The sequence below is a fragment of the Carlito syrichta genome, unplaced genomic scaffold, assembly GCF_000164805.1.
Source record: "Carlito syrichta isolate Samal-C Ts95f unplaced genomic scaffold, Tarsius_syrichta-2.0.1 Scaffold315593, whole genome shotgun sequence".
NCBI lineage: Eukaryota > Metazoa > Chordata > Mammalia > Primates > Tarsiidae > Carlito > Carlito syrichta.
The window spans coordinates 1,559,280-1,571,779 of record NW_007259689.1 but is presented as its reverse complement, the minus strand read 5'-3'; the positions used below and the strand labels follow the sequence as shown (position 1 = coordinate 1,571,779).

Below are 12,500 nucleotides of genomic sequence, written 5' to 3'. Positions count from 1 at the left end.
AGGAAAGGAGGCGGGCCTGTAAACTGCCTACTGGATACATCCTGAGTGCTTTCCTGCTCCCTATTCCCCACACAACCTTGGAAGAGTAAGGTTCACCTGCATTTTGCAGTTAGGAATTGGGAGCCCAAGAGCTGGTAATTACAGAGTCAAGAGCCACGCCCAGCTCTGGGTGAAAAACCACCGTCCAGCTCCAGGGACATGCCAGCACAAATTCCTAAAGGAGACAGTGAAGGCCTGCCCGATCCCCCGTCACTTCTATCTGTCGCTCTATCTGTGACTCAGAAAGAGTCCTCTTTATTTTCAAAAGGGGGTGAATGGTTACTCTGAGCACTCCAGAGGTATAGGTAGATTAACTGTGTGTTGTCATTGTGTGGTTGAGCCAGCACACACCTTGGGAATTCATATTTCCTGTCAACAAATGTTTACTGAGTAATTACTATGCGTAAAACACTGTACCAGGGGCTGGGGGATGATCTTGGATGAGCAGTAAAACCATTTGCCTTCTCGCTACAGATTAAGCAAGTGCTAGTTCACAGTGTAGAAATATATAGCCAGTAAATAGTAGACTCTGAAATGCTTTATTAGTGATGAAAGTTACATAAATGGGCAATCAGTGGTGCCTAGAATATCCCCTTTATCTTTTTAAATACCCCTACCTGCGTTCAAAATGAAACATCATTAATTGACTTTTTTTTGGTGGGATGCTTATATCAACTGTGACTTGTGGGGCCACTTTTGAATCCTGTAGCCTATTGACTCACCTATTTGACATTAAAAAGATCTCTCTATTAGTGATTTTTTTTTAATAGTAAATTACCTTTACTTTTTGGTCTCTGTAGGATGACTGGGAAAGTCACTGGAAGCCTCAGCTCTCATGATCTTCCAGCAAAGGCAATTCTGCTCAAATTGGTGCCCTTTTAAAGCTCATAAATTAACCTGAGCGGAAATTCCTTAAGCCCACAAGTGCATAGGAAAAGGATAAATGAAGATTAGTACCAGAGACTGTGCTATTCTTTTTTTTTTTTCAATTTCCAGAGCATCCAATAAGTATTCAGTAAATACTTATGGAGGACCTTGTCTAGTCCCTGTTCAGGGAACCCAAACAGAAAAATCCCTGCCCCCGTGGAACTTAAATTTTACTGTAAATCTACATTTGTTGACAGAGATGTGTATAAAATGCTGTCCATTACTTTGTGTAGAAACAATTTAAATTCAAATGTGTCCAACATACAACAACATAGTGGAACCTCACAAACACAATATTGAGCTAAAGAAGCCAAACTTGAGAACATACTCTATGAGCCTGTTTATTTTGTGCAAAATGTCCAACACTAACCTGTAGGCATGTTCAGTTTGCGAACATTCAGTATGATCACTTTCTGTATGCATGTTGCACTTCTTTTTTTTTTTTTTTTTGAGTTGGAGTCTCACTCTGTCGCCCAGACTGGAGTGCAGTGGTCGCTTCCGGCCACTGCAGCCTCACCTGCTGGGCTCCGGCGATCCTTCTGCCTCCTCCTTCCGAGTAGCCGGAATTACAGGCATACGCTACCACGCCCGGCCGAGTTTTTGATTTATTGTAGAGATGAGGTCTCGCTGCCCAGGCGGGTCTCGAACCCGCAGGCTCAGGCAATCCACTCACCTCAGCCTCCCAAAGGCGCGGGATTACAGGCTGAGACACCGAGCCCGGCTCATGTTGCACTTCAATAAAATGTTAATGGAATATTCAAATAGAGACACAAAAATGGCAACTATTAATAGATTCTCAATTAACTGTCCTTTAAAAATGACTTATCTGCTCTCTTCCATAGATAGTTTGGAAAATATTGTATTAGAGTAAATCTATTCCAGTAGGCCTACTTATTGACTGGGAAGCACTTATCTAGGCTTCAGAATTAATATTGTCCTCGTGCTCTCTCTTGATATGAAAGAATCTACTTGTCATCTGCTTCAATGCAGTGGTGATTTGGGAAAGTTGAGACTATTAGGCAAAACATAAGCACTTTCTGGAACTATCCCTTGGAGAAACAGAAAATATGCCTTATTGCCTGAAGAAAAACATTCACAAACCCTTTCCTTGACTTGCTTTTGGACATTTCAGCAGAGGTTTTGGGTTGTGCCCTGATATGGTTGCCTTCACTGTGAAGTAAATAATGATCAATGAAGGAAGGCTATTCTGGGCTGATAAAGGCCTAAAAGAGACGGGTGTATACATGTGTACACCCCTGCATTCTGGAGTGTATTCTTTAACATTGTGGGAAGAGATCTTTAGAAATTACTCTTTTTCCCATAAACCGTTATGAAACTGAGCATGAGACCAGGTGATTTTTGCTGACAAACCCAAACTGTAATTTATTGGAAACTGGAAGCAGAACAGATTTTCTTTACTGAAATAATTATCTGTCCACCATCCGAATGCAGAAAGGAGCAGTGAGCAACCTCTCAGGGTATAGGTAAGAACTGTCCCTTTACATTCCCCTGAAAAGACAGTCATTTGTGGGTGCTATCTTTTTACAAATGTGCTTAAAATATGCCCTTGTCATGTTCTATTTTCTTTTTTTTTAAATCATTTTCTTTGCTTTGTCAGACACATTAAGACTTAAAGTGGCTATCAAAGAAGAAACAGGTTTATAGATCTAAATAATCAAAAGAACTTAAAAGATGGCATGGGGGGGGACTCTGGTTTTTCAAGCTTGAACTATCATCCAAGTCTGGTTTTGATTAAGCCTACCAGTTTTCTAGGAATTGTGGTTTTTGTCAAATGCACGTGAAGTCAAATGCATCGGTTAGAATTCTTGGTTTGCTTTCAGAAAACTGCAGAAACACTTTTTGATGTCATTTGTGCCATTGCATTAGCACCTCAGGGACAGGCGCAGTTAGGGTGTCCTTATAGGTTGGGTGCCCATGACAGCCCATTACTGCCAAACACAGCTGAACCGTTTGTGAATGACCGCAATACACATTTGTTTCCTAAGCTGCCTTCTCTAAACCCTGTGCGTTGCACCTAGGCCTTTCTGTGTTTACACTGAACAGTTCTTTCTTTGTGGGTAGCATGGGGATTGTTTTTATTTCTCCTCTGGGTTTTAAGACACATTTTACACTCTTTAGAAACATCAAGACTTTTCTTTGATTTTTCCAGCAGCTAATGAATATTGCTAATTGTCTAACAACCCTTCTCTTTCAGTTTGATCAGCAGAAAAGGTTTGGCACCCACGTATTTCATCCGCAGTTTTTTATTTCCAGTTTGGTGACAGCCTTAACTTTCTGTCTTTCTTGTCCTCTAATTGTGTATTTGGTCTTATAGATACGGTCCGAGAACTCCTGTGTCTGATGACGCAGAGTAAGTTGTCTTGTATCCATAGGATTACATTAATTACTAGCCTAAACTGCATGCTCTCAGCATTACTTACCACTAATTGGAATGCAACCGGTGCAACAGTGAACTGAATAGTTAACTGACTTGTGCAGCAAAGCACTTGAAGTTGGAATGCAGAGCATATGTTCCGTGCAGGAGAGATGAATGAAAAAGCAACTTAAGCATGAGTCTAACGTGCAGCTGCTGCTTAAAACTTAACATTTGCTTTTCATAGACTGGGCATGTCCAAGTTGTTGCTCTTGCTATGGTTTGAACGTGGGTACGCCTTCTGCACCATGGAATTGTTATGAGGGTATTCTGAGTTTTGCATTTAATTCTTGATATGTTGGGGCTTGGAGTGAACAGTGAAGTAGTCATTCCTGTAGGCACATATTTTGTGAAACTAAGAAAATAAATCCTAAACCACTAATTATAGATTCAGAAGCCCAAGTTCCTCTCAGGCTGGAGTCATATAAACTGTGGGAATCTCGAGACCAAAACATTGAGGTTTTGCTCAAGTTCTGTGGCATAACAGGGGGTCAAGGGTGTAAGACATGACTTGGGCTTTCCATCTTGGCTACTCGGTTTTTGCTTCTCCCAGAAATTCATTCCCCATCATGCACTTTACATCTGTATTTGGGGAGAATCCATACCCTCCCATTGGTGACCACATTAAATGGGTTCAAAAACGGGTTCAAAAACGCTAGACACAGTGGCTCATGCCTGTAATCCCAGCACTTTGGGAGGTGGAGGCAAGAAGACTGCCTGAGTCCAGGAGTTCGAGAGCAGCCTGGACAGCATGGCGAGACCTCGTCTCTACAATAAATCAAAAAATTAGCCAGGTGTGTTGGCACATGCCTGTAGTTCCAGCTACTTGGAAAGCTGAGGTGGAAGGATCACCTGAGTCCAGCAGGTTGAAGTTGCAGTGGCTGTGACTGAGTGACTGTGACAGAGTGGGACTCTATAAAAAACAAACAAACAAACAAAAAGCAGGTTTTCCATCTGCAGATCCTTCTAAAACTGATATACAAGGCGAAAGTTTTCTTTGCAGAAATCTGGGCCCTTCGAAGAGTCCTTATTTCCTGAGTCACAGTTTCAAGTCACAGAGCAAGAAATTTAAATAAGGGTGTAGAACACACGCCCACTGATGACAATGAGATGAGGCAAAAAAAAAAAAATCAGTGTTTTCAACTTGTGCTTTTCCAATGCTTGTGTTCAAGATGTCCACTTAGTGTGGACGCTAAGCCCTATGCAGTCAGACTTCAGGGTCAAGTTTTCCATATGCGATCTATGACTAGTTAGTGGTCCGACATACGGAACACTCATGTCTCAAAACCAATTTCAGCCTGAGCTTGACTGACTGTGCAGAGTTCAGTAGTCTGTAAAATTGAACCCTGGTTATTACTTTTAAAATCCGCAATAGCAATATTTAACTTTCACTGAAAGGAGGATTTTATAAGATTGATAGGCAAAACATTACTTTGATTTGGAGAGCAAAAACATTTTGCTAGAATGGATTTATTCTTCCTTAATGCAAAGCCGCCATGCAATTTGCCTGAAATAGATCTATGGGAAACCCTAAAAGGTGAAAGAAAACTAAATGAAAGAGAGCATTTGAATTTTTCCTGTGCCTGAACACAAAACCTCACCCACAGGAAAAGTTAATGATTTTTTAAAAAGGAACAGGAATAGGGCTCCCTTCTCTCCTCTAAGTTTACAAAAAGCAGCCCTGTGGACCAAGAAAAGTAAAAGGAGCTTCTTTTCTAGAGCTTTTATCTGGGAATATCCAAGATGCCGAATTTCCTGCCTGGAACAGATACAAGAAACATGAAACCATGTTATTAACATGAAAAGTTGATATCGGGAGTTCATTTTTTATTAGAAATTTATACTATTTTTAGTTTATTCCCTTAATATCTCCCTTTTCCCAAAAATTTTGAAGGCAATTATTGGCACAGGCTGCATTTGCTAATAATTGACACATTCTTAAACTAGAGTTCAATCAAAAAAGTGTGCCCTTAGCCGGGCTCGGTGGCTCAGCCTGTAATCCCGTGCCTTGGGAGGCTGAGGTGAGTGGATTGCCTGAGCCCGCGGGTTCGAGACCCGCCTGGGCAGCGAGACCTCATCTCTACAATAAATCAAAAAATCAGCCGGGCGTGGTAGCACATGCCTGTAATTCTGGCTACTCGGAAGGCTGAGGCGGAAGGATCACTGGAGCCCAGCAGGTCAAGGCTGCGGTGGCCGGGAGCGGCCACTGCACTCCAGTCTGGGCGACAGAGTGAGACTCCAACTCAAAAAAAAAAAAAAAAGTGTGCCCTTTAAGGAGGATGTAGGTCAGGGCAGACCTACCGCACAGGCACGCAGAGATGTTTCCACCTCCCAGCTGGTCAGGAATGTTACTGTAGATTTAATTTCACCTTCTTGCCCCATTCCCTCATCTGCACACTCTCTGTCTCCCAACACACTCCCCACCCAAGGAGTCTGTACCTTGTGAGAGACACAGGCCATTTTATTCTGAATCCCCTCGCCTTAGCCTTAGCCCAGAAACAATTGCCAGACTCCCCTTAGGGAAATTTGATTCCAGCCCTCAAAAATGCCAGCCAAGGGAGACTCCTGGGTTCTGCAGCCAGGGCCTTCATCCCAACAGCCCAAGGGCACAGGCAGAAGGGGTTAGTCCAAGCACATGAATATTCTGGAAGCCAGGCTTTGCGAGGATCCCCTACCCACTCCCATCCCCAGGCACACACTTCTTCATTTGGGAGGCCAAGTCCAACCTCTGAACTAGGGGATGTTTTCTAATGGTGACTCGGTCACTTTTCTATTTAGTATGATCAGTTCTCAACTTTCTCAGTTCCTTTGTTTTTTTTGAAATGGCCTAAAGCTATCACTCACAATTTCTTTTGGCCAGTTTGCTGATATTCATTTTCTTTCTTTCTTTCTTTTTCTTTCTTTCTTTCTTTCTTTCTTTCTTTCTTTCTTTCTTTCTTTCTTTCTTTCTTTCTTTCTTTCTTTCTTCATTTTCTTTCTCTCTCTCTCTTTTTCCTCTCTTTCTTTCGACAAGGTATCACTCTATCACTCAGGCTGCTGTACAGTGGCCTATCCCAGCTCACCACAGCATCAACTTGCTGACCTCAGGTTATCCTTACTTCTTAACTTCCTGAGTAGCTGGGACTTCAGGCATGTGTCACCACGCCTGGCTAAATTTTTTGTATTTTTTTAGAGACAAGGTTTCGCTGTGTTGCCCAGGCTGATCTCGAAATCCTGGGCTTTAGCAATTCTCCCGCCTCAGCCTCCCAAAGTCAGGCAGAGTCACCACACAGGCAAAGTCACCGCACCCGGCCCTAGTTTGCTGATATCCCTCTTAAAAATAAAAAAAAAATTTAAAAGTACAGGTTGAATATCTCTTAGACTAAATGCTTGGGATAAGTGTTTTGGCTTTTGATCTTTTTCAGATTTGGGAATATCTGCATGCATATCATGAGATCTTGTGGGGTTGAGACCCAAGTCTAAACACAAAGCTCATTTTAAATAATTGTGTGCACGAAACAGAGTTCTGAGTGCGTTTTGAGAGTGTGCGTCTGAGGTCAGGTATGGGATTCTCCATTATGGCATCATGACGCTCAGAAAGTTTTGGATTTGGAGCATTTCGGACTTCAGACTCTCAGATTAAGGGTGCTCAACCTGTACTTCCTGATATATGAAAGGGCAAACAAGAATTTGTCTTTTTATTTTGTAGCTTTGGGTACCTTTGGGCTGAATAGTTAGAGTTTTCCGGTGGGAGCAAAGCTAAGGACCTAGACCCAAAGAAACGACTTCTGAAGGCCTGCTCCCATTTTTCTCCATGTCCATCAAGTGAGATGACTAAATCCCAAATCCTGGAGAAATCTGCCATTTTCTTCCTGGGATCCCAGAAGAAGACCTGACTCTGTGGTCACCTATTGTGGCCTAAACCAAAGTTCTACTAAAAATTAGAGCTCACACATGTAATCCCAGCACTTTGGAAGGCTGAGGCGTGAGGATTGCTTGAGGCTTGGAGTTCAAGACCAGCGATTTCAGGACCAGTCTGGGCTACATAGAGAGACCCTGTCTCTACAAAAATAAAATAAATAAATAACAAACATTCTAGATGGCAAAGTTGAAGGAAGGGACCTCCTTTCTCTCCCACAATGTGCCAACTTAGTGTGATTCTAAGAGGGTCGCAGCTCAGAGAGGTAATTTATGCCTTCTATGATCTTAACAAAGATATAAATTGCCTTAAAAGATGAACTGACTCAATTGGATAGGTTAAAGGTAACATTTTTTCTTTAACTGTGAGAGGAAGACTAGGATGAGTTTCAGTCTCTTTGCGGAAGGCCTACTTGAGTGAATTTTCATCCATGAAGTTTAATAAACATGGGTTCGATTTTTCTACCTAACCTTATGAATTTCAAAATCTTTCTTAAGCAACACTAACAAACAGTATAAAATGAATAAAAGACCACAGCCCTTCTCCCCTTCTGAGGACTGCAGTTTCTTTTTCTAGAAGGCATAACTGCCAAAATCCACCCTCTCCATTGAGTGTGTGGAGGCCGTGTGACACTGTGGCTTAACTTTTTCATGCTAATAGAAGTCTCAGGTCAAGATGGGTGTGGTGACTCAAGCCTGTAATCCCAGCACTTTGGGAGGCCGAGGTGAGGGGATTGCCTGAGCCCACAGGTTTGAGAATAGCCTGGGCAATTTGGTGAGTCCTCATCTCAACAATAAGTAAAAAAATTAGCCAGGTGTGGTAGCACATGCCTGTAGTTTCGGCTACTTGGAAGGCTGAGGTGGAAGGATCGCCTGAGTCTAGCAGGTCGATGCTGGGGTGGCCGTGAGTTGCCACTGCCCTCCAGCCTGGGTGATGGAGTGAGACTCCAACTTAAAAAAAAAAAAAAAAAGAAGTCTCATATCGAAGTCCTTCTCTGCAGTTGGGTGATTAGAATATGCTTGAGGAAGACAGTTATAATCAAACTGGAGACAAGTACAGTCCTTAGTTTCAGTCTCTTAGGTCAGACTCCAGCTGTCCAAGATGTGGAGAGAGAGGAGAGCCCCCCCCCCACATTCATGCAGATTTCTTTTGGATGGACTGAAATGAAAGTGGGTAGCCCCTGCCCAAAGGGACCATCTTCTTCCAGAGAGCTGCCTGCTAAGGAACCCATTGCACCCAACGATGCTACCGTTGTCTGTTACTTGGCCATGAGATAAAGATTGTGGACATCATTGATGATGTCTGGAAATAGTTCATGTCTAAGTGCATGGCTTTTATTTTTCTTTGTGTGAAGATGGCTTCAGAAATGGACTATCACCATCTTCTGTTCCTAGTGGTTAACAGTGAACCTTTAAGGGCCCTCCATGTCTTGATTTTTGGATTGTATAATATAAGCCACTTGGTCCCAGAGCTACTCATTTCTTTGAGAAAAAGGAAGGGGAATTTTGCTTTGGTTTCTATTTCTGTTTTCATCTTGCTGCCTCAGCTTTGGCTGCAACAAAGCTCTCTGTAAGCATCACAGGAAAGCCCTTTGGTCTTGTCCAACCTTTAATCATCTTTTATAGTATAGATTACTTACATGCACAGCCGAAAGACTTTTTCAAAATTGTTTCCCTTGTCCTTTTTCTTTTAAAACAGTAAATTCAGAGGCATCCTGGAAAAAAAAAGTAACACGATTGTGGGCGTATTAGAATAAAAAGCACATACTGATTAATGTATTCCTTATTCTTATTATAAAACACCTTATTTTCTTGATTGTAAGATGCCATCAACGGCACTATCACTTACAGACAGTTTTACAGGAAATAAAAAGAAATGAGCACATAAAAACATATGCATCATCAATTCATAGTTGTTGGATGCATCCAAAATTCAGAAAATAAAATGGGAAATGGGCGTTTTTTTGGAAATGCAGAAATTGCCTTCATTCTGTAGGAAACCATTTACGCCAACCCTGTACACAAAGAAGCAGTTACTGTAATAAGGTTCCCTTCACGGAACGCCGCCCTCCTTCCCCACAAATTCCCCCGGGTTACCCTTTTGGGTTATGTTCGTTTTATTGTTTAATAAAACATGAGAGGAGCCCAGAGCCTCCAATGCCTTTCACTAGCCCTTCTTTCGACATATTTTGGCACCTGCCAATAGAACGATGCTGACCCGATTCAGGGACGCCCCCGCAGACAAAGACAGTCCCGTTTGGCCTCTACCGCAAAAGGAGGCGGTGGGGTGCCCGCTGGCCCGCCGCCCGGGGAAGGAGCAGACGGCCGATCGCGCGGTCGTGTGCGGCGCGGGGCAGGGGCAGGTGCCCAAGCCCGGCAGCGCCCCCTGGCGGCGGGATGCCCGGCCGCGCGGGGCCGGGCGGCCGCCGACTCTCCCTTTCGGGTTCTGCTCTCTCCGCGCGCAGGAGCACCAGCATGTTCGACATGCGGTGCGAGGAGGAGGCCGCGGTGCAGCCGCACAGCAGGGCCCGCCAGGAGCAGCTGCAGCTGATCAACAGCCAGCTGAGAGAAGAGGACGACAAGTGGCAAGACGTGAGTCCCGGCCGAGGTCGCGCGGGCGGCGGGGAGGGCCCCTGGCGGGTGCACTTGGACTTGGGGGCGGGCGGGGAAGGGAATCCCCCGGGGGACGCGGGGACACACCATCCGTGTGGGACTCCCAGGATGGTAGCACGGCGAGGTGCGGAGCGGGGGCACAGACCGGGAACCCGCAGGCCCCTCCCCTCCCCGGCCAGAAGCTGGGCCTCAAAGGGGTGGGGGCGGACTTGAGGGAGCACTGTCTTCTGAGAGTGTGTGTTTGACACGGATGATGACGGTCACAACAATAATAACGGCCAGCATAAAAGTGTATCAGTACCCCGCCCTGTTCCAAGTGCTTCGCAGGCAATCATCGGTTAATCCTCTTAGTCACTCCGTAGGCTAGCAACTCTTACTGTCCTCGATTCCACAGGCGAGTCCTAGCACAGCTAAGTCATTTGCCCAACGTCACACAGCTAGCCAGTGGGGGAGCCGGGATTCGAACCAGGGAAGAAAGTCTGAAGAGGTCTCGAGAGGGCTTTGAGATTGTGCGCTGAGCCCCAAAGCAGGGGTGAGCTCAAGAGGGACGAGAGGAGGGAGCGTGGAATATGTCGCTGAATGCTCACAGAGCACTCTGGGGTAGCTGGGACCAACTTGATCTGCCATTAGTCAAAAGAGGAAGCGTCTCCAAAGTTGATAAAAGGTAGTAACAGCTGTGTCTACAGTATATTGAGCACTTACTGCCTGCCAGGCCCCCTACATTTAACTCTGCAAGCTTGTAAGAGTTTTAGAGATGAGAAAACGGAGATACAGAGAGACTAAGAAACACGTCTGAGCTTCCAAAGCGGGGACTGAGCTGGGATTATTCCCCACAGCTGCTGTCCCAACCATCCAACCCCAAAATCCTCTCTCTTCACTGGGATGCCATAACTACCTGTAGGATTTGTGGTAAGGTTGTAAGAATCAGATGAATGAATACATACAGAATCTGTAAGATTCCAAAACCAAATATTTTCTGCCTTTATTTTCTTCCATGTGGAAACTGTGTGAGTTAATCCCTACCGTTCTATTGCAAGCAAATCTGTTCATAGCCAGAGATCATAAACAGGAAGAAGTGATGTTCCTTACAATTACCTTGGGAGGCAATGCTCTAAAATTTGGCAACTGACATGAAATACGGTTGCCTGTTTCACACTGCCATATTTAAATAAGTGTGCTTGCCCTGCTATGGATAGTGTAGATCATGTGTGGCTGATTCTCGCCTTTAAGGCACTTCTGTTCCAACCAGACTTACAGTGGATTGTGTGGAAATGCCCTTGTACGATACCTGGGCCCCTGGCCAGTGCTCACTACACCCGAAGAGGAATCTTGTATCTCTCTGCCTTCCCCCCACCCCATCCCCCAGGACCTGGCTCGTTGGAAGAGTCGTAGAAGAAGTGCTTCTCAGGACTTAATCAAGAAAGAGGAAGAGAGGAAAAAAATGGAGAAGTTACTGGCTGGCGAGGATGGGGCACGTGAACGCAGGAAAAGCATCAAAACTTACAGAGAAATTGTTCAAGAAAAGTGAGTGTTTTCTGCCATTGTTTGTTAATGTACACTACACTGTTTATCCAGATGTGCTTTTTCTACAAACTGTTGGTTATCACACAGGCTTTGACGTCAATATTGTACATTCCCTGTCCTGTCCCTTTCACCTCTGCCGTGGCTTCTGCGAGGTCCTCTTGGCAATTTTATGACTGTTGACTTTGTTATTGCTTTACCTTCCCATGCCCATTCTTTAGAGAGCGGAGAGAGAGGGAGTTGCATGAGGCATATAAGAACGCTCGGTCCCAGGAGGAGGCAGAAGGGATCCTCCAGCAATACATCGAGAGGTTCACCATCAGTGAGGCTGTGCTCGAGCGCTTGGAGATGCCAAAAATTCTGGAAAGAAGCCATTCAACAGAGCCAAACTTATCCTCCTTCCTGAACGACCCCAGCCCCATGAAGTACCTGCGGCAACAGTCACTGCCTCCACCCAAGTTCACTGCCACAGTGGAAACTACCATTGCTCGTGCCAGTGTTCCAGATACCAGCACGTCAGCAGGCAGTGGGTCTCCAAGCAAAACTGTCACTCCCAAAGCAGTGCCTATGCTGACACCCAAGCCTTACTCCCAGCCCAAGAACTCTCAAGAGGTTCTGAAGACCTTTAAGGTAAGACAAGTTCCCTCAGTAGAACCACAGCCTGGCCGGGCGTGGTGGCTCACGCCTATAATCCCAGCACGTTGGGAGGCCAAGGTGAGAGGATTGCCTGAGCTCACTGGTTCAAGAACAGCCTGGGCAACTTGGTGAGACCTCGTCTCTACAATAAATCAAAAAATTAGCCAGGCATAGTGGTGCGTGCCTATAGTTCCAGCTACTTGGAAGGCTGAGATGGAAGGATCACTTGAGCCCAACAGGTCAAGGCTGCGGTGGCTGTAAGCGTGCCATTGGACTCCAGCCTAGGCAGCAGAGTGAGACTCCAACTAAAAAAAAAAAAAAAAAAAAAAAAGACACAGCCAAACTCTGGGCAGTCCACTGAAAGAGGCATCCTGACTCAAGAAAATGCCACTGTTTTTACCAAACAAAAGCAACATGGGTTAACATTTGCGAT

At 44.8% G+C, this 12,500-nt stretch overlaps 1 protein-coding gene across 8 annotated transcripts in view; it reads left to right on the top strand.

Moving 5' to 3' along the window:
• LIMCH1 (LIM and calponin homology domains 1) overlaps window positions 1-12,500 on the top strand; it is a 245,906-nt gene that overhangs the window by 172,684 nt on the left and 60,722 nt on the right. For 4 of the 8 annotated variants that reach the window (XM_021706456.1, XM_021706455.1, XM_021706453.1 and 1 more), the window contains 4 exons: window positions 3,302-3,337; window positions 9,763-9,889; window positions 11,277-11,434; window positions 11,653-12,061. In XM_021706456.1, the coding sequence (XP_021562131.1) occupies window positions 3,302-3,337; window positions 9,763-9,889; window positions 11,277-11,434; window positions 11,653-12,061 (730 nt within the window). The remainder of the gene's footprint in view (window positions 1-3,301; window positions 3,338-9,762; window positions 9,890-11,276; window positions 11,435-11,652; window positions 12,062-12,500) is intronic. The other 4 variants (XM_021706459.1, XM_021706457.1, XM_021706458.1 and 1 more) reach the window with 1 other exon arrangement.